The sequence below is a fragment of the Indicator indicator genome, chromosome 14 (genome assembly GCF_027791375.1).
Source record: "Indicator indicator isolate 239-I01 chromosome 14, UM_Iind_1.1, whole genome shotgun sequence".
NCBI classification, from domain to species: Eukaryota; Metazoa; Chordata; class Aves; order Piciformes; family Indicatoridae; genus Indicator; species Indicator indicator.
The window spans coordinates 2,266,219-2,287,423 of NC_072023.1; the positions used below are offsets into that span (position 1 = coordinate 2,266,219).

General features: G+C 45.1%; 1 protein-coding gene across 16 annotated transcripts in view; it reads left to right on the forward strand.

The window, feature by feature from the left end:
- Positions 1-21,205, forward strand: part of ATP2B1 (ATPase plasma membrane Ca2+ transporting 1) — a 46,455-nt gene that overhangs the window by 20,127 nt on the left and 5,123 nt on the right. For 9 of the 16 annotated variants that reach the window (XM_054386639.1, XM_054386648.1, XM_054386640.1 and 6 more), the window contains 9 exons: positions 4,712-4,949; positions 7,181-7,360; positions 7,443-7,530; positions 8,894-9,000; positions 12,775-12,966; positions 14,011-14,224; positions 14,357-14,568; positions 15,220-15,327; positions 17,745-17,927. In XM_054386639.1, coding sequence (XP_054242614.1) covers positions 4,712-4,949; positions 7,181-7,360; positions 7,443-7,530; positions 8,894-9,000; positions 12,775-12,966; positions 14,011-14,224; positions 14,357-14,568; positions 15,220-15,327; positions 17,745-17,927 — 1,522 coding nt within the window. Of the gene's footprint in view, positions 1-4,711; positions 4,950-7,180; positions 7,361-7,442; positions 7,531-8,893; positions 9,001-12,774; positions 12,967-14,010; positions 14,225-14,356; positions 14,569-15,219; positions 15,328-17,744; positions 17,928-18,253; positions 18,408-21,205 lie in introns of all 16 variants that reach the window. The other 7 variants (XM_054386643.1, XM_054386653.1, XM_054386642.1 and 4 more) reach the window with 5 other exon arrangements.

Here is a 21,205-nt window from a genome sequence, read left to right on the forward strand (position 1 = left end):
GAAGCTGAAGGGGCAGTGGTGTGTGCTAGGGGAGGAAGCTGAAGGGGCAGTGGTGTGTGCCAGGGGAGGAAGCTGAAGGGGCAGTGGTGTGTGCTGGGGGAGGAAGCTGAAGGGGCAGTGGTGTGTACCAGGGGAGGAAGCTGAAGGGGCAGTGATGTGTGCTGGGGGAGGAAGCTGAAGGGGCAATGATGTGTGCTGGGGGAGGAAGCTGAAGGGGCAGTGGTGTGTGCTGGGGGAGGAAGCTCAAGTGCTAAACAGTGGTAGGCCAATTGTTCTGTCACCCTGGTCACAGGCAAGTGGAAATGGTTGAGCCCTCAGGGATGTGGTTGAAGCCCTGTCCCTGGACCTACTGGAAGGCTCTTCTCTGGCCACACTCCAACAACTCAATGTCCTTTTGACACTGGGGAAGGACTGCTTACAAGGGTTTGTAGCAATAGGGTGAGGAGCAATGGTTTGAAACTGGAGCAGGGCAGATTTGGGTTGGACATCAGGAAGAAGTTCTGCACAATGAGAGTGGTGAAATACTGGAACAGGCTGCCCAGAGAGGTGGTGGAGGTCCCATCCCTGGAGACATTCAAAATCAGATTTGATGTGGCCCTGGGCAGCCTAATCTAGTTGGAGGTGTCCCTGCTGACTGCAGGGTTGTTGGACAAGATGACCTTTGAGTGTCCTTTCCAACCCAATGCAATCTGTGAAAGTGCAGCAGTCCCACACCCTTGTGATGCAGCCAGCTTCTCTCCCTCAGAGCTTGAATGTCTACAGGGAGCTGTGTGTGCAAGTAGCAGTTCAGTTAATTTAATTCTCACACTCCAGCACCACCCCCTCAGAAGTGCCCTGCTGACAACTAGTTTAACTTGGCAACTATGCTCTGCTACAGAAAAGCATCTGTCAATTCTCTGTTCTCTAGGTGAACTGTTGTACTTGTAGCTGTGGTTGGTCAAAATGCTCACCCATCCTCCAGTCAAGTCCCAACAGGCTGAGCTGGGTAAAATCCAGGAAAGACACAACAGAATCACAGAATCAATAAGGTTGGAAAAGACCTCAAGGATCATCAAAGTCCAACCTGTCACCCTAAACCTCATGACTGTCTAAACCATGGCACCAAGTGCCACGTCCAATCCCCTCTTGAACACCTCCAGGGATGGTGACTCCACCACCTCCCTGGTGCCTTGGAAAAGTGATTGCTTTAAAGCTGTTGTCTAAGGTCAGACTGGATGTGGCCCTGGGCAGCCTGATCTAGTTGGCAATGTCCCTGCTTGCTGCAGGGGGGTTGGACAAGCTGACCTTTGAGGGTCCCCTTCCAACCTGATGCAACCTGTGAATCTGTGAACCTGATCTTTTTAACAGGAAGTTGAACTTGGCCAAGAGAGAAACTTGAGGGGTTTTAATGTGACAAAGCAAACTGCTTCCTTATCCATCTGCCCATAGAGGATTTATTAGAATGAGATTAGACTTAATGAGAGATTAGTCACCACTGGGACAAACCTTTAGCTGTGAAGAAGGCTGTGGTAACTCCTAACTAGGTGAGGAGTGACGTCAAGCACTCATGCATCATGTTCTCTAGGAACAGCTGTTACAGCCAGAAGGGTTTTGGTCCCCATGTCAAGACTATTTCTAGGCAATTTATCTTTTACTACCTACCAGCCCCACAAATCAATCATCTAGGAAAGTATTAATGCACTAAAGAGAGAAGCTTAAGTTGTCCTTCTCCTCAACTTAGTGCTGGCAACAGAAGGTCAATCTTCAAAGGACTCTTGTTGCTTCCAATATGGAACTTGGATTTGGCTGTTAATTTTTTATTGTAGCTAGATGTTAAGCCCAGTCTCATCAGTGAATAAGTGTGTCTATGTTTGCATTGCTTCTGCCTTCAGGAGCACTTGGTTCCTTATATAGAATCACAGAACCATAGAACAGTTAAGGTTGGAAGAGATCCTCAAGTCCAACCTCTCCCCTAGAGCTCACAGTCCCACCACTGCTGCTAAGCCACTGCCATTAAACCACATCCCTCAGCACCACATCCATGCATCTTCTAAATCCCTCCAGGGATGGTGACTCCTCCACCTCCCTGGGCAGCCTGTTCCAGGGCCTGAGAACCCTTTCTGGGAAGAAATTTTTTCTCATCTCCAACCTGAACCTGCCCTAGAACAACTTGAGGCCATTTCCTCTTGCCCTGTTTCTTGTTGCACTACACTTCCTGTAGTGAGGGACCCAAAACAACCCAGTACTCAAGGTGTGGCCTCACCAGAGCTGAGTACAGGGGAACAATCCCATGCCTAGACCACACTATTTGTGATGCAAGCCAGGATGCTGTTGGCCTTCTTGGCTCAATCTTATGGAGCAAGTGAACTGAAGAAGTTCCTAGATTCATAGAATGGTTGGGATTGGAAGGGACTTTAAAGATCATCCAGTTACAAACCCTGCCATGGGCAGGAACACCTCCCACCAGCCCAGGTTGCTCAAGGCCTTGTCCAGCCTGGTCTTGAGAACCTCCAGGGAGGAGGCATCCACAACCTCCCTGGGCAACCTGTTCCAGTGTCCCCCCACCCTCACTGGAAGGAATTTGTTCCTAATCTCCAGTCTGAGTTGCTAGAACTCATTCATCCTAACCTCCTGTGATCCACTTAGCCTCATAACTGAGATAAGAAAATAAGGATACCTGGCAAAGAACAGGAGAACCTAGACTGATTTGGATACTGTTGGAATAGTTGGAATTCCAAAACTTCCAAAGTATGCCTAAGATGAAGTTTTAGCATCATGAGGCACTTTCTTTACCCTCTCTTTACCTGTGCAGTGCCAGAAACAAATCTGAGAGCTTGTAACCTGGGTTGTCAGTTGTGCTATTCCCTTTCTTATAACATCTGTGATTGATCTTGAGCACTGAAAAGCTCAGCCATGAATATTTCTGAGCCACAAACAAGTCTCTAAGGAGTGTTAGAAGAAATGAAGCAAACTTCTTCAAGTGGAGCAGTTTTTTCTTCTTTCCTTATCAAGTCAAATATTTGCAGGTAGTTTCAATTCAATATTTACAGAAAGCTTATTGGCTTACAATCAATCAGTTTGGAATGCCTTGAGTTTATCAAAAGTCAGACAAGATTCCTTTAGTGGCTGCTGGCATTTGGACAGAAAAATCAGGAAATTCAGACTTTAGATTTCAGTTCTGATGAATGTTATGAATTTCCTGGCTGAGGTGAGAACTTGGTTGGCCCTGATGATTGTTGGGGTCTTTTCCAACCTGGCATTCTGTGAATCTTGCAACTGGGAATTGTCTGAATGCTTAGATCCAACACTTCAGTGTACCAGTAGTCATCTTAGCAGGTCTGCCAGCTCTGAACTTGCTATTAAAAATAATCCTTCACACATTCTTCTGTGTTTTTTTCAGTCTTGTGTTATTATTAATTTGCAAAAGAAATACTTATGGTGTCACTTGGTGGAAAAACTTTACTGAGGGCACAGATGTTCAAAAAATGCTCTGTAGTGTTATATCCATAGATTCAGAGAATGGGTTGGGTTGGAAGGGACCTTCAAGCACATCCAGTTCCAGCCCCCTGCCATGGGCAGGGACACCTCCCACCAGCCCACCTTGCTCAGGGCCTCATCCAGCCTGGCCTTCAACACCTCCAAGGAGGGCGCATCCAGAGCCTCCCTGGGCAACCTGTTGCAGTGTTGCAGATGACATCAATATTGGTACAGTCTGTATGTGTGCTGTCTATGAAAGCATCCCTGGCATGAAGAAACTTGCAAATCATGTGCTGAAATGCTAAACTACACGGTGCTGAATCCAGGCCCTGATACAAACATTTCAATCAGATTGAAGTGTTTGGTTTTAATTTTATACATCAAGTGAAGAACTTTATGCCGGATGCTCTCCGAGTTCTCTGTGCTTAGGTCATAGAATTGCTTGGGTTGGAAAAGATCTCTAAGGTCATCAAATCCAACCACTGATCTAACACCTCCATGGCCATCAAACCATTTGCCCAAGTGCCATGGCCACACATTTCCTGAACACCTCTAGGGATGGGGACTCCACCATCTCCCTGGGCAGCCTCTTCCAATCCCTGACCACTCTTGCAGCAAAGACATTTTCCTCCTCTCCAACCTAACCCTCCCCTGGCACAATTTCAGGCCATTTCCTCTCCTTCTATAACCTGGAGACTAGGGAGAAGAGACCAAGCCCCATCTCACTGCAACATCCCTTCAGGGAGCTGTAGAAAGCAATGAGGTCTCCCTCAGCCTCCTCTTCTCTAGATTTAACAATTCCAGTTCCCTCAAAGGCATCTTTAGGCAAACCTTAGAAGTTTTAAGGGTAGCAGGACCAGAGTTTGCTTTTAACTCAGCAAGTTTGGAGCTTACAGCTGATGCAACACCTCCCATGTGCATTGTGGAAGCATCCTGTACTTCTGAGTCTTGGCTAACTGTTTGCAAGGTGGGATGGTAATGTTGATTGACTCAAGTCTTGTAGGCTTGCAGAAATGGATACTTCTGGAGGTAACTAATGTTTGTGTCTTGAAGTCACTTGGGGTTCTTTCTATTGGAGAGTGCCTCTCTCGGTTGACTTCCTACGTCTTGTAAACTTTGGAGTTGGAAAATGGTTGTGTGTGTGTGCGTGAGGCTGGTGGAAACAAAGCTTGTGGAAACTGACTGGAGTAACAACTGAATGAATTGGCTGAACTTCTGGTTCAAATCTGTCAACTCCTTCTGCTGTCCTTTTCAGGTGCTTCAAAATCCTGAGTGCTAATGGAGAACCAAAGGTGTTCAGACCTCGGGACCGAGACGATATCGTGAAAACTGTCATCGAGCCAATGGCTTCTGAAGGGCTCAGAACCATCTGCCTGGCCTTCAGGGACTTCCCAGCAGGGGAACCTGAGCCAGAATGGGACAATGAAAATGATATTGTTACTGGTCTGACATGCATTGCTGTAGTTGGGATTGAAGATCCAGTGAGACCTGAGGTAGGGTCGTTGACTGAAGCAAAGTGATACCATTACAGCAGCCTCTCTTCCCTTTCCCTATCCTCCTTTCTGCAGGCTCAGCAATCATGGAATCATTAAGGTTGGAAAAGATCTCCAAGATCATCAAGTCCAACCTTCTACCCAACACCTCCATGTCCACTAGACCATGTCCCAACATGCCATGGCCACAGGTTTCTGGAACACCTGCAGGGATGGGGACTCCACCACCCTCCTCGGCAGCCTGTTCCAATCCCTGACCACTCTTGCACCAACTTTTCCTCATCTCCAACCTAACCTTCCCCTGGCACAATTTCAGACCACTTCCTCTTGTTCTATTACCTGATGGTAGGGAGAACAGGCCAACCTCCAGTTCACTGCAGCCTCCTTTTAGGCAGCTGTAGAGAGCAATGAGGTCTCCCCTCAGCCTCCTCTTCTCCAGACTAAATGATCCCACCTCCCTCAGCCTCTCCTCATGAGACTTGCTCTCCAAACCCCTCACCAGCTTCATTTTGCTGTTCATGAGGCCTTGATCAACTTGTTCTGGTGGAAAGTGTCCCTGCCCATGGCAGAGGGATTGGAAGCAGAGGATCTTTAAGGTCCCTTCCAACCCAAAGCATTCTATGAATCTATGTAGAGAACACAAGGAACTGAAATGCTGTTTTATGTCTTGAGCACAGTTGATAACTGAAAATCTAATTTTTTGGGGTGGGGGGAGGGAAGTTAATGGAGATATAAAAGCAGATTAATACTTCTTAATGTCACTTATGCTGTGCTACCAGAACTCTGCACAAAGTAATGACTTAAGGTGCTTACTGTGAAGGGCCTCACATGGAACAACTTCTCTTTTATTCTTTTTTTTTTTTTTTTAAAGACTTGGAATATTAGCAGTATTAATTAGGATAATATTAGTACAAATTAGGATAACGTTAGCTATTGTGTTTGTTGCCAGCTGGATGGAGAGGAGGATTTGGCATGTGAAAAGAAGGAAGGCATCAAGGAGACCATAGAGCATTCCAGTACCTGGACAGGCCTGCAGGAAAGCTGGGGAGGGACTTTTGACAAGAGCTTGGAGTGACAGGATGAGAGGGAATCACAGTATCACAGTACAGTTGAGGTTGGAAGGGACCTCTGGAAATCATTCAGTCCAACCCCCCTGCCAGAGCAGCATCACCCAGGGTAGTCTGCACAGGAATGCATCCAGGTGGGTTTGGAAAGTCTCCGGAGAAGGAGACTCCACAACCCCCCTGGGCAGCCTGCTCCAGGGCTCTGTCACCCTCACTGGAAAGAAGTTTCTCCTCATGTTGAGCTGAAATCTTCTTTGTCCAGCTTGTACCTGTTGGTCCTTGTCTTATTATTGCACACCACCCAAAAGTGCCTGGCCCCCTCCACTTGACACCCACCCCTCAGCTATTGATAGACATTGATCAGATTCCCTCTCAGCCTTCTCTTCTCCAGACTAAACAGCCCCAGGGCTCTCAGGCTCTCTTCACAGGGGAGATGCTCAAGTCCCCTGAGCATCCTCATGGCTCTCCCTTGGGCTCTCTCCAGCAGGTCTCTGTCTGTCTTGAACTGGGGTGCCTAAAACTGGACACAGGATTGCAGGGGTGGTCTCAGCAGGGCAGAGCAGAGGGGGAGAAGAACCTCCCTAGCCCTGCTGGCCACACTTTTCTTGCTGCACCCCAGGATCCCATTGGCTCTCTTGGCCACAAGAGCACATTGTTGTTCCATGCAGAACTTGCTGTCCACCAGCACTCCAAGGTCTTTCTGTGGAACTGCTTTCCATCAGGGCAGCCTCTAACCTGTCCTGGTGCCTGCTGTTATTTCTCCCCAGATGTAGGACCCTGCACTTGTCTTTATTGAACTTCATGAGGTTTGCCTGTACCCAGCTCTCCAGCCTGTCCAGATCTCATTGGATGGCTGCACAGCCTGACAGGTGTCAGCTGCCATCCCCCCAGTTTTGTATCATCAGCAAACTTGCTGAGGGTGCACTCATTGCCCTCATCCAGGTCATTGGTAAAGATACTGAACAAAATGGATTGAAGCTTGAGGAGGGGAGATTTAGACTGAAGATCAGGAACCAAGACCCACCCTGCCTTGAGCCAGAACCTTTCCTTTCACTAACATACCTAGATTGATCCAGCTAAGATGCAATGTCTAAGTCTGCAGCTTTCTATTTTGGGGTTGTTTGCCCTTTTTTTGTTCTTTCCTTCCCCCCCCATTCCTCTTTACAGGTTCCTGATGCAATAAAGAAATGTCAACGTGCAGGCATAACTGTCCGGATGGTCACTGGTGACAACATCAACACAGCTCGTGCTATCGCCCTCAAATGTGGCATTCTCAACCCTGGAGAAGATTTCCTCTGTTTAGAGGGCAAAGACTTCAACAGGAGAATCAGGAACGAGAAGGGAGAGGTGAGCACCCTGACCCACAGCAAGAGATCAGCAGGGCTTCAGCCTCCCAGCAGTCAGATTACAACCAGGCTTCTTTTTGCAGATAGAGCAAGAGAGAATAGATAAAATTTGGCCAAAGCTTCGTGTTCTTGCCAGGTCTTCTCCCACTGACAAGCACACTCTAGTAAAAGGTAAGGAAAAACTGAGGAAACCTCATTTTACTCTTTTTTTTTTTTTTCCTGCTTGTAGAAGGAAAATACAGAACTAAACACTGGGAAATACCTCTCAGAGTGCCTTGCCAATTGTTTCAGGGAGGTTTGTATTATTTGGGGGAGAGGGATTGTTTTATTGGGGGAGGGTTGTTAGTGTGGGCTTTTGGGGGGGTGTTGGGAGCTGTTTTTGTTTGGAGGTGTTTCTGTTGTGTTGGGGTGGTTTGGGGGTTTTGCCTTAGGGATGTTTTGGTTTGGGTTTTGCTTAGGAATGTTTGTGTTTGGGGGTGGTTTTGGTTTGGATTTTGCTTAGGGATGTTTTGGTTTGGGGGTGCTTTTGGTTTGGGTTTTGCTTAGGAATGTTTGTGTTTGGGGGTGGTTTTGGTTTGGGTTTTGCTTAGGGATGTTTTGGTTTGGGGGTGGTTTTGGTTTGGGTTTTGCTTAGGGATGTTTGTGTTTTGGGGTGGTTTTGGTTTGGGTTTTGCTTAGGAATGTTTGTGTTTGGGGGTGGTTTTGGTTTGGGTTTTGCTTAGGGATGTTTTGGTTTGGGGGTGGTTTTGGTTTGGGTTTTGCTTAGGGATGTTTTGGTTTTGGGGTGGTTTTGGTTTGGGTTTTGCTTAGGGATGTTTTGGTTTTGGGGTGGTTTTGGTTTGGGTTTTGCTTAGGGATGTTTTGGTTTTGGGGTGCTTTTGGTTTGGGTTTTGCTTAGGAATGTTTGTGTTTGGGGGTGGTTTTGGTTTGGGTTTTGCTTAGGGATGTTTTGGTTTTGGGGTGGTTTTGGTTTGGGTTTTGCTTAGGGATGTTTTGGTTTGGGGGTGGTTTTGGTTTGGGTTTTGCTTAGGGATGTTTTGGTTTGGGGGTGGTTTTGGTTTGGGTTTTGCTTAGGGATGTTTTGGTTTTGGGGTGGTTTTGGTTTGGGTTTTGCTTAGGGATGTTTTGGTTTCGGGGTGGTTTTAGTTTGGGTTTTGCTTAGGGGTGGTTTTCTTTGGAGGTGTTTGCTAGGTTTTGGGGGTGTTCTTGTTTTGGGTATTTGCTTGGGGCTGGTTTTTTGTGTGTGGTTTTGGTTTGGGGTTTTTTTTTGTTTGTTTGAGGGGTTGTGTGGGTTTATTTATGTGTTTTTATTTGGTTAGTTTGGGTTTGGGATTTGGATTTTTTGGGAATTTTGTTGAGTTTGTTTTGTTTTTTTTCCTGATTGAGAACTAGAGCTAAGGAGGAACTGTCCATTGCTCTATTTTAGTTGTTGGGGTTTTGATGATTCTCAGACAAAAATTGATTTTCTCTTTCAGGTTTAATCTGTTGTGTTGTCAATTTGGGGCTGTAACACCCAGGTGTCATTCTGTTTCAGGTATAATTGACAGCACTGTCTTTGAACAGAGGCAAGTTGTAGCAGTAACTGGTGATGGTACCAATGATGGGCCAGCTCTGAAGAAGGCAGATGTTGGATTTGCTATGGTATGAGTTTGGAGTGGGTTCTTTTTTTTGTTTTTAAACCTTCAGTGTTTTGAAGACCTATTTTGATACAATAACTTCTCAGATCACTTGAAGGTTAACCAACCTTGTTTGTTTCATGAGCCTTCTATGCTACTAATGGAGTCAGCATCTCTCACACTTAATTTCTTTTCCCACCTTCCTGAGTCTTCCAACTTTAACCATGTTTTTATTTGATGGGAAATGTCCTTGCAATTGAATGAAAACTACAAAACACAGATCCCCAGTCACTTGCAAGTCAAAACCTTTTTACACAAAGGCTTGTTGCAAAGTGTAGGGACAGAAAAACTGCTAACTGAAGGTTTCTGAAATGAGATTTGTTCCACATAAGACCAAATGATTTTTTTTTAGGTGGTAAATTGCATACATAGTCGAGTGAATAAAGCTTATCTGCAAGATGGAATTAGTTTATTCATCTGTTTTACATGAAATGATATCTAAGAACGGAGAGGCTATAATGAGAGAGACTGCAAGTGGATGTTTAAAATGACTTTGGAGGCTCTACTAAGAGCTAGTCACTGGTAAACCTGAAGTGACAGCATTTTATGGCACTAGAATCTGTGTCTGAATGGTTGCTAAGGCCACAGCCCTGGAGACACTCAAGGTCAGACTTGATGAGGCCGTGAGCAACCTCATCTAGTTGGAGATATCCCTGCTGACTGCAGGGGGCCTGGACAAGATGACCTTTGAGGGTCTCTTCCAACCTGATGCATTCTGTGATGACTTGGCTTCCTCAAACCAAGCCTTGACTTGAAGTGCTAATAGACTCCTGCCTTAAGTATGCAGGCTTCAGCTTTCTTCTGTTTCTTGCCACTGTAAGATAGATTCCTCTTGCCTCAAGATTCCTAAGCTGAAAAGGAGATTCCTAAGCTGAAAAGGAGATTCCTAAGCTGAAAAGGTAGAGTTTAGTGCACTTTAGCCTTTAAAAGCTCCAGCTCTAAACATTTAAAGGTAAAACAAATAAAAAGTCCCCAGGCAGAGGCACTCACTCAGATGCCAATCTTGAAGGAAAGAATGGGAAGAGGAAGAGCTTTCATGGCATTCTGAAGGAGCAGTACTGATAGCATTACAAATGCTTCCAGAAGCATTTGACAGCTAAAACATGAAATGTTCTCAAGACTCTTAACAGTCTTGATTTTCCAGGGATCTGTTTTCTGGCATTGCAGAGCTGCTGCAGTTGGCACTATCAGGGGCAGATGTTTTTTCACCTTCCAGAACTGAAATGTTTCCTGCAGTTGCTGTCTGTGTTCTTCTGTGCAAGAAACTAATTCCTCCAACAGCTTATCTCACTGGTACTTAAAGTACTCCATCTGCAAGATGATATTGAAGTGTACCTTTTAAGATGTACACAGAGGTGTGCAGGTGACTCACTTCCTTGGCAAAAGAATGTGTCATACAACAAGAAACAGTAAATTTGCCACTGAGGTGGTGTTTCTGCAATGCTGAAAGCAAGAGAGATATCCTGGAGGTTGGAGTGCACTAAGCAGAGTGTGGGCAGCAGGTCAAGGGAGGGTCTCCTTGCCCCTCTACTCTGCACTGGTGAGGCCACGGCTGGAGTATTGTGCCCAAGTCTGGGCTCCCCAGTTCAACAAGGGCAGGGAACTATTGGAGAGAGTCCAGAGGAGGTTATGAGGATGGTGAAGGGACTGGAACCCTCTGTGTGAGGAGACCTGAGGCTGTTCAGCCTGGAGAAGAGAAGGCTGAGGGGAGTTCTCCTTAGTGTCTATAAATATCTGAGGGGTGGGTGTCAAGAAGAAGGGGCCAGGGTCTTTTCAGTGGTGTCCTGTGATAGGACAAAGGGCAATGGACACAAACTGGAACCCAGAAAGTTCCACCTCAACATGAGGAAAAAATTCTTTACTGTGGAGGTGCTGGAGCCCTGGAGCAGGCTGCCCAGAGAGGTTTTAGAGTCTCCTTCTCTGGAGACTTCCAAGATCTACCTGGACACATTCCTGTGACCTGCCCTAGGGGATCCTGCTTTGGCAGGGGGTTTAGACTTGGTGATCTCCAGAGGTCCCTTCCAACCACTCCCATTCTGTGATTATACAGAACTCAGGTGAATTTTAAGTGTTTTGGCGCTACAAGAGAGCACAGGTGGTGAAAACTGCAGAATGCCACACTGCACTGCAGGGTCATGTGCAAGAACATTCCCTCTTCTGCTGCTCAGTGCCAGCTGCTCTCCTGCTAAAGGTTTTTGGGCATGTGTTAGGATCCTGCTGTGTTCTGGACACGTGGATTGTCCTGCTGCTGGGATCCATGCAGCATAGTTTGGACAAACTCAGCTGTGGCACTGCACCATCTGGTGGCCTTCAGTAACATTTCTGTGGAAGAACTTAGAGTGTCTTGATCCACAGCTTTGAGGGGGTTGTGGAGGTTTCCATTTTGAAGAGATCATTACTTTGGTTTTATTTTATAGATACATTTATAGATACATTTTATAGCAGCCTTCCAGTACCTGAAAGGGGCTACAGGAAGGCTGGGGAGGGGTTTTTTACAAGGACATGTGGTGATAGGATATGGGACAATGGTTTGCAACTAGAGCAGGGTAGATTGAGGTTGGATATTAGGCAGAAGTTCTTTACTATGAGGGTGGTGAGGCACTGGAACTGGTTGCCCAGAGAAGTTGTGGATGGCTCATCCTTAGAAGCATTTTGAGACCAGTCAGGATAAGGGTGTGAGCAGCCTGGACTAGTGGGAGGTGTCCCTGCTCATGGCAGGGAGGCTGGAACTGAATGGTCTTTAAGGTCCCTTCCAAGTCAGCCATTCTACTATCTAATTCTGTAATTCTGAGATATTCTGCTGTCTTTGAGGCTCTTTATCAACAGCCTATGGCAGGGAGGTTGAAGCTAGATTCATCATTTCATAGCATTGTAGAATTGTTGGAAAGGACCTCAAGGATCATCTAGTTCCAATCCCCCTGCCATGGGCAGGGACACCTCCCTCTAGATCAGGTAGCTCAGAGCCACATCCAGAACAGATTGTGTTGGAAGGGACCTTGAAGATCCCCCTGGCATTGGCAGGGCCACCCTCCAATGATGATCTTTAAGGTCCCTTTCAACTCAAGCCATTCTATGATTCTAAGTTTTTGCCACGTTAAAGTGTAGAATCATAGATCACCTGGGCTGGAAGGGACCTCTAAAGCTCATCCAGTCCAACCCTTCTGCAGTCAGCAGGGACATCCTCCACTAGATCAGGTTGCCCAGAGCCCTGTCCAGCCTCACCTTGAATATCTCCGGGGATGGGGCCCCAACCACCTCTCTGGGCAACAAGTAGAACTTGCAAGAGGAACTTGATTGAGTAAAACCTGAGGTGCTTCCATTAAAATAGTCCTTCAGGCATGGTGCATCAAAGGGAATGCTGACCAAGGATATTATGATAGCTTCTTCTACATAATTCACAGAATTATTGAGGCAGGAAAAACACTTCTGAGATCATCAAGCCCAGCCTGTGACCTAACACCACCACATCAGCTAAACCATGCCACCAAGTGCCACATCCAAGCTTTTGCTAAAGACCTCCAGTGATGGTGACTCCACCACCTCCCTGGGCTGTCCATCCCAGTGCCTAATCCCTTTCTGTGAGAAATTCCTTCGTAATAACCAGCCTAAACCTCCCCTGGCACAGCTTCATACCCTGCCCTCTGGGCCTGTCACAGATTGCCTGGGAGAAGAGCCTGACCCCCAACTGCATTTTCGGTGCATCCTGATACATTTTCTCCTGTTTTTCTTTTTCTTCCAGGGTATTGCTGGAACAGATGTAGCTAAAGAAGCTTCTGATATCATCCTGACAGATGACAACTTCACCAGTATTGTCAAAGCAGTGATGTGGGGACGAAATGTCTACGACAGCATCTCCAAATTCCTGCAGTTCCAGCTCACTGTCAACGTAGTAGCAGTGATTGTTGCTTTCACAGGAGCATGCATAACACAGGTAGGTGCCACTGCTGGATTGTTTCAGCTAAGAATGGTTGCAAATGACAAGGAAGGGATTTTTTACAAGGCCTTGCAGTGGTAAGATGAGAGGGAATGGACAGCATCTTGAGGAGGGGAGATTTAGACTGGAGATTGGGAAGAAATCCTTTACAGTGAGGGTGGTGAGACACTGGAACAGTTTTGGTACCCCCAATACAGGAAGGACATGGAGCTGCTGGAGTGGGCCCAGAAGAGGCCACAAAGATGATCAGAGGCCTGGAGCACCTCCCCTGTGGGGACAGGCTGAGAGAGTTGGGGTTGTTCAGCCTGGAGAAGGCTCCAGGGAGACCTTAGAGCAGCCTTCCAGGACATAAAGGGGGCTGCAGGGGAGCTGGGGAGGGACTTTTTACAAGGGCTTGGAGTGATAGGATGAGAGGGGAATGGCATTGAACCAGGAAGAGGGGAAGCTGAGACTGGAGATTAGGAAGAAATTCTTTCCAGTAAGGCTGGGGAGACACTGGCACAGGTTGCCCAGGGAGGCTGTGGATGTCCCCTCCTTGGAGGTGCTCAAGGCCAGGCTGGGTAAACCCTTGAGCAACCTGGGCTGGTGAGAGGTGTCCCTGCCCACGGCAGGGGGTTGGAACTGGATGATCTTTAATGTCCATTCCAACCCAAAACATTCTGTGAATCTAGGAAATTCTTCAGTTCAGTTGTTCCATAAGATTGAGCCAAGAAGGCCAACAGTGTCCTGGCTTGCATCAGGCATAGTGTGGCCAGAAGGTCTAGGTGTGGGATTGTCCCACTGTACTCAGCCCTGCTGAGGCATCACCTCAAATAGCGGCTTCAGATTTGGGGCCCTCACTACAGGAAGGACTTTGAGGTGCTGGATCTTCAGGGTCCCATCCAACCATGAGTGTCGTGACTGGTTAACTCTTGAATTCAAACTTCAGTGCTCAGTGGAACATAATGGTCTTCAAGACATGCCCATGTTGTATAGTAAATGCCTCGAAGAGCTCCAGTTTGTTGCCCAGTAATGGAGGGTTCATGTATCTTCTATTTCTAGGATTCTCCACTCAAAGCTGTGCAGATGCTGTGGGTGAATCTCATCATGGATACCTTAGCTTCTCTTGCCCTGGCAACAGAGCCTCCCACTGAATCTCTCCTGTTGAGGAAGCCTTATGGGAGAAACAAACCTTTGATTTCTCGTACCATGATGAAGAACATTTTGGGCCATGCATTCTACCAACTGGTAGTAGTCTTCACTCTCCTCTTTGCTGGTAAGAACACTGAGGCACTGCAAACTTGTTCTGGAGGCTGTAAAGATAAGATCTTAAAACCAGGGAAGGGGTCTTTTGAGTGTTGCATGTGTGCAGACAGCACTTCTGCTGATAAATTCCCTTTGTACACAGGTGAGAAGATTTTTGATATTGATAGTGGAAGGAATGCTCCCCTGCATGCTCCTCCCTCAGAGCACTACACCATTGTGTTCAACACTTTTGTGATGATGCAGCTCTTCAATGAGATCAATGCCCGAAAAATCCATGGGGAAAGAAACGTTTTTGAAGGGATCTTTAACAATGCCATCTTCTGTTCTATTGTTTTGGGGACATTCATTGTACAGGTAAGTGAATCCTTGGAGGGTGGGAAAAAAATGCACTCAGTGCACTGGATGTGCTTGGGAAGGGATTTGTAGTGATAGGGTGAGAGGGAATGGATTGCAGCTGGAGGAGGGGAGGTTTAGACTGGAGGAAGAAATTCTTGACAGGGGGGTGGTGAAACACTGGAACAGGTTGCCCACAGTGGATGTCCTTTCCCTGGAGGTGTTCAAGGCCATGTTGGATGAGACCTTGAGCAACCTCCCAGCTGGTGGGAGGTGTCCCTGCCCATGGCAGGGGATTTGGAACCAGATGATCTTTAAATTGGAACCAAGTGATCTTTAAGGTGCCTTCCAACCCAAACCTTTCTGTGATATGATTAGATAGGATAGGATAGGATAGGATAGGATAGGATAGGATAGGATAGGATAGGATAGGATAGGATAGGATAGGATAGGATAGGATAGGATAGGATAGGATAGGATAGGATAGGATAGGAAGAGTAAATGGGTACTTTGGAAACTTGCTCAAACTGTTGAGAGAGTGGCAATGTGTGCTGAATAAGATGGGAATTCCTATCTTCTCATGCAGCCCTTGTCTGGAGTGATCTGGGATTAGGGAATTGTCTAGTACCAAGTCCACTGCTAGATGTTGTTCCATGCTCTTGCTCTTCACAGATAATTATTGTGCAGTTTGGTGGGAAGCCTTTTAGTTGCTCAGAACTCTCTGTTGAACAGTGGCTGTGGTCCATTTTCCTGGGCATGGGAACACTACTCTGGGGCCAGGTAAACTAACTTTTTTAATTTGAAATGCCTTTTTTTTGTTGTTATTTCAAATGTCAAATATTCACTTGCATTAAAATACTTTACATGGAAAATCCAAATACTAAACCATACAAAATCCCTTAGCATTCAGATCTTTTATGAATATATGGAGATTAACTCCCTAGCCATTGAACTAATCAATTCTAATCACTAAATAGTGATTAATTCAATAGCTAGGAAGTAATTAGTTGAATATTCCTTATTCTGACTTGGTCAATTAGTTACATTTCATAACTAGATGCTATGGTTGAGTTAGGTTGAGTAACTTACCTATAAGGAGCCATAATTACTTTTTAATTAGGAAATGATCTCTTTAACCAGATCAATGCTACAATAAGCCCTGCAAGAATATAGATTCAATGAAGAAGTTCATGCTGAAGTATTTAACTTCATGCTGAAGAATTATCTTGAAAGAAAATCCAGAATTATTCAATCTCTTTCTCTTTTCATGATGTAAAAACTTCCTGGAGCAGCAAGAAATGCAGCAAAACTAAACCAAACTCCCTTCTTTTAATCAAGCTGAAATAATTGGGAAGTTCTCCCACCTCTTAAATTGTTTTATTTTGGTTTTGGTTTTGGTTTTTTGTTTTTTATTCATCCCCCACCCCCACCTGAGGGTTTCATTACTATTGCATGGCCAGCAGTGCTTGTTAGCAGCAAGCTTATTTCCATGAAACTTTAGAGCTATGGAGTTTCCATTGTTTAATGACAGAGTTGTCTAAACTTTTCATACCACATGAAGAGAGTTTTCCATTACGGTTTCTTTCCTTCTGTTTTGTGAAGGACAGGTTTCAGAATTTGAGTTGTAAATACCTACAGCCAGACACAGATTCTGAAAGTGGGTAGAAACTATATAATTAATTATTAAAGATGAAAAAAAATCAAATGGGGTCACTCTAAGGGTTAAAAGGAGCTTAGAAGAGAATCCAGATGGCTTGAAATACTTTTGACCCAACCTGTCTTTGCAAGATTTGCAAGGGCAAATCTTCCCTGCTGCAGTTCATGCTGCTCTAGCATCTGATTAAAGCCAAAGAGTAGAAACTGAAGCAGTATCTGAGAGCATTCACAGTAGCAGTTTCAGCATAAAGGGTTCTTTGTCTTGCTTTTGCAGCAGTCTTTTCCCTCTGCAGCTGCTGAAATAGTCTCCTAGGTTTGTGATGTTGAAAGCCAGCAGTTTTGGAACTGATCTGCATCCACTAGCTGGGACATGTGGAAAGATGACTGCCCTTAAGAATAACCCTGAAGGTGGGGATGAAAAGGGAAAGCTGGAGCAGCCACACATAGCTTTCTGTTTAGGTGTACACCAAGTAGCGAAGCAGAAGTTTGGGATGAAGCTTTGGGAAACATCACTCACCTTGCAAATGGATTGATAACTTCCAGGTCACACCAGAAAAAAAGCCCAGAACATAAACATTTTTGTTCTCTATTTCTGACCTGGCTGTGGCTGCTTTTAAATGATGCTCTCACATGAGCTAGCACTTCATGCTCATCAAACAGATGACACAAGCACAATCTACAGGCTCTTGTAGCTTCAGTACTGCTCCTCTATTGTATAGTCCAATAATGGAGCTCTGAAAGGTCTAGATACAAGCACAATGTATAGAATTAATGGCTATGTGGTTTCACTGCTGCTTAATCCTTGCAGAGTCAAATAATGGAGCTCTGACAGCTCCAGACACAACCACAAGGTATAGAATTAATGTCTCTGTGGCTTCAGTACTGCTGCTTCCTTGCCTAGTCAAGTGATGGAGCTCTGAAAGCTCTAGATACAATCACAATGTATAGAATGAATGTCTCTGTGGCTTCAGTGCTGCTCCTTCCTTGCCTAGTCAAGTGATGGAGCTCTGAAAGCTCAAAGGGCCAGCACACTCTACAGAACTGATGTCTCTCTGGCTTCAGTGTTGCTCCTTCCTTGCAGAGTCAAGTGATGGAGCTCTGAAAGCTCAAAGGGTCAGCACAATCTACAGAATTAATGTCTCTGTGGCTTCAGTGTTGCTCCTTCTGCACAGAGTCAAGTGATGGAGCTCTGAAAGCTCAAAGGGCCAGCACACTCTACAGAACTAATGTCTCTCTGGCTTCAGTGTTGCTCCTTCCTTGCCTAGTCAAGCGATGCTCAACCTAGCAAGGGTGGTTTGTTTTCTAGGTTTGCAGTCCAAGTTTAATGTCACACCTCAGCTGAGCTGCTGAGGATCAGCACAGCTTTGCAGCTCTTCAGCTGCAGTCATCACTCCACCCTGGTGCACTCATTGCCATCTCCAGAATTTGGGTTTTCAGCTCGGCTAATCGCATGCAGGATTTTGAGATAAGCCTCAAGTCTGGGCTGACAAATCTGTTTCCAAAGGAGTATCCTGATTCCTGTCCTTGATTTCCCCTGTTAGCTGATCTCCACAATTCCAACCAGCCGCCTGAAATTCCTGAAAGAAGCTGGCCATGGAACACAAAAGGAAGAGATTCCTGAGGAGGAACTAGCAGAAGATGTAGAGGAGATCGATCACGCTGAGAGAGAATTACGTCGTGGTCAGATCTTGTGGTTTAGGGGCCTAAACAGGATACAAACTCAGGTATGGTCTTGGAAAAGGTAGGATGCAGTGGGTGTTAGGAGGGCAACCTCTCCATCTCCAGACCTTTTGGCTAAGGTGGAAGTTCTCAGTGGTGTGACTGTCAGAAGGGGATGATGTGGAATCTCTCAGGGTCGTCTGTTTCCTTCAGCTCTAAGTGCAACTTTGAAGCTGTGTATCTGCTCTGTTAAAAAACAAACAAACAAAAGTGCCTTTTGGTTTTTTGGTTTAGTTCTTTTACTCTTTGTGTGTTGTAGATGGGATGATCCTTTCTCTTGTTCTCTCTCTCTCTTGCTGAGCAAGCTGTCACAATCTCTGATTCCTTGCAGATGGATGTAGTGAATGCTTTCCAGAGTGGAAGTACCATTCAGGGGGCTCTAAGGCGACAACCCTCCATCGCCAGCCAGCACCATGATGTAACAAATATTTCTACCCCTACACATGTAGTGTTTTCCTCTACTACTGCTTCTACTACTGTGGGGTGTGAGTGTGTGTTCCTAAAGTGCATGACAATTAACATTTCCTAATTCACCTACCTAACGTTATCTCATTTTCTCCTTAGTACTTTTGAAGTAGGCTTTTCTAGAGCTCTTCCACAAAGTGGAGTCCTCCAAGACTTTGGTTTGGGGTTATTTTTTTGGTAGGGTTTGGTTTGGTTTAGTTTTGTTTTGTTTTGTTGGTTTTTTTTAGAGGGCTGAGAACAGGTGGAACAAAAATTTTTAAAAGCCTTTTTTTAAATGTGAAAGCTGTGAAGTCTGCACATCCTGTGCCTTCATCCATTTGTGTCCAGAGGGATGGTTTTTTAAGATTAAAAACAGAAAAAAACCAAGAAAACTGGTGTAAATTTTCGAGTATATGCCTCCTAGGGTGAGTTACACTGAATAAAGGAATTCTTTGATCATGGACCCAGGTCTTGCATTGCTGTACCGAGGACATTTAAGGATGTTTTAAGGTATTTGAAGACATTTCGAAGGTATTTGAAGAAACTTTTAAGGTGTTCAAGCAAATTTTTAAGGTGTTCAAGGAAATTTTTAAGGTTTTTAAAGAAATTTCTGAGGTGCTCAAGGAAATTTCTAAGGTGTTGAAGGAATTTCTAAGGTGTTCAAGGAAATTTTTAAGGTGCTCAAGGAAATTTCTAAGGTGTTCAAGGAAATTCTAAGGTGTTTAAGGAAATTCTAAGGTGTTCAAGGAAATTCTAAGGTGTTTAAGGAAATTCTAAGGTGTTTAAGGACACTTTTAAGGTGCTTAAGGAAATTTCTGAGGTGCTCAAAGAAAATTTTAAGATGCTCAAGGAAATTTCTAAGGTGTTTAAGGAAAATTTTAAGGTTTTTCAGGACATTTTGAAAGGTGTTTAAGGAAATTTAAGGACATTGTAAGGTATGTGAGGAAATCTTAAGGTATTTAAGGATGTATTTAAGGAAATTTTTAAGGTTACCTTAAGGTATTTAAGGAAATGTTAAGGTATTTAAGGTAAGCAAGCTGATGGGAAATGAAATAATATGTTAAAAAAATTAAATGTAGTTAGAACATGGAACATGAAATGCATTTTCTTTGTAGCTTGTAAGCAACTTCTGAACCTCTGCTTTTCTTTGACCTTTGGGGGTTTTTGAAACTGAATAACACAACTTTCTCAACCTCAGGATTCAGGTGGAGAAAACAAGGCTTCTAAAATGCAGACAAGTCAGAAGAAAGTAATTAGCTGATCTAAAAAGGAACAAAAGGGGGGGAAAAAAGGGGTTTTAAGCATTGAACGGTGAAACTTTAATTCAAATCCGAAGGGTTTTTTCCTTTCTAGGTTTCTTCTGGCAGCAGTTCATAAGCCAGCAGTGAAAGTAAAGCTTTGTCTCACCTTAATTCTGCCCTCTTCATATTGTGGCATTTCAGTTTCAGCCTTCCTCTTTGTAGAGGTGTTAGAGATTTAATTACTCCTGTCTTAGAGGCTTAAACTCTGGAGCCTGAAGATGCCTTAAAGTTGTAGCTGAATACTGATAGCTGATATCTGTTGTTGGAGGACTTTTCCCTCTTGATCATATTTTGCATGTTTAACTTCCTAGAGGTTGGTTAAATCCTTATTTTATTTTTTTACAATAACTCTTAGAGGGCTTCTTTTTCTCTTCTGCTTTTTAAACTTTCAGCTTCCCCAGATGGATGAAGACCCTTAATTTCAGGAGTTCTCTTGAATGAAATGTTCTCTTCTGGAGTTTGAGGAGTTTGGGGGAGGGAGACTTTTTGTTTGCCTGGTTTGGGAGTTTGTTTTTTTTGGGGGTGATTTGGACTTTGGTTTTTGTAAGCTTTATTTTTGGGGGGCCTTGTTTTATGGTGGCTTTGGTTTTTTTGGAGCTTTGGTTTTTTGGGGCTTGTTTTGGTTCTTTTTGGCTTGGCCAGAATTTCTGTTTCACTTTATACAAACATTTACCCTCTCTACTTGTTCTCCATTGGCAAGGAAGGCATTTCCCTACTTCACAGTGGTATTGAGAAGCTCTGCTCACAAATTCCCATGCCTCAAGCACATGAAATGAGAAGTAGATTGGGCAGTAAGGATGCCCAGGATTGCATCTCCTAGTTAAAATGCTAATTAGTAACCTGTATCCCTAACTACACTCAAGAACATTAATTAGACATTCTGAATTCTCTAGAGAGCAACTTCATGCCAGGCTGCCATTTGAGCAGAATCTAATGGGTGCTGCAGCATCTCATTGCATCTAATGAGCAGTGCAGATGTGGAGCTGCAACAACAGAGGACTGGTTTTTGCTCCTCACTGACTGTAGTCTTCTGCTCCACCTTCCAGAGAACTTTTGATAATGTCATAGAATCACAGAATGTTTTAGAGGCTGGAAGGGACCTCCCGGAGATCATCCAGTCCAACCCCCCTGCCAAAGCAGGGTCACCAGGAACACATCCAGACGGGCTTTGGAAGTCTCCAGAGAAGGTGGATAACAACTTATCCATGGAACAGCAATGTGCCCTTGTGGCCAAGAGGGCCAATGGGATCCTGGGGTGCATCAAGAGGAGTGTGTCCAGCAGATCCAGAGAGGTTCTCCTCTCCCTCTACTCTGCCCTGCTGAGACCTCACCTGGAATATTGCATCCAGTTCTGGGGTCCCCAGTTCAAGAGGGACAGGGATCTGCTGGAGAGAGTCCAAAGGAGGGCTGCAAGGATGCTGAAGGGACTGGAGCACTGCCCTGTGAGGAGAGGCTGAGAGCCCTGGGGGTGTTTAGTCTGGAGAAGAGAAGACTGAGAGGGGATTTAATCCATGTCTATAAATATCTGAGGGCTGGGG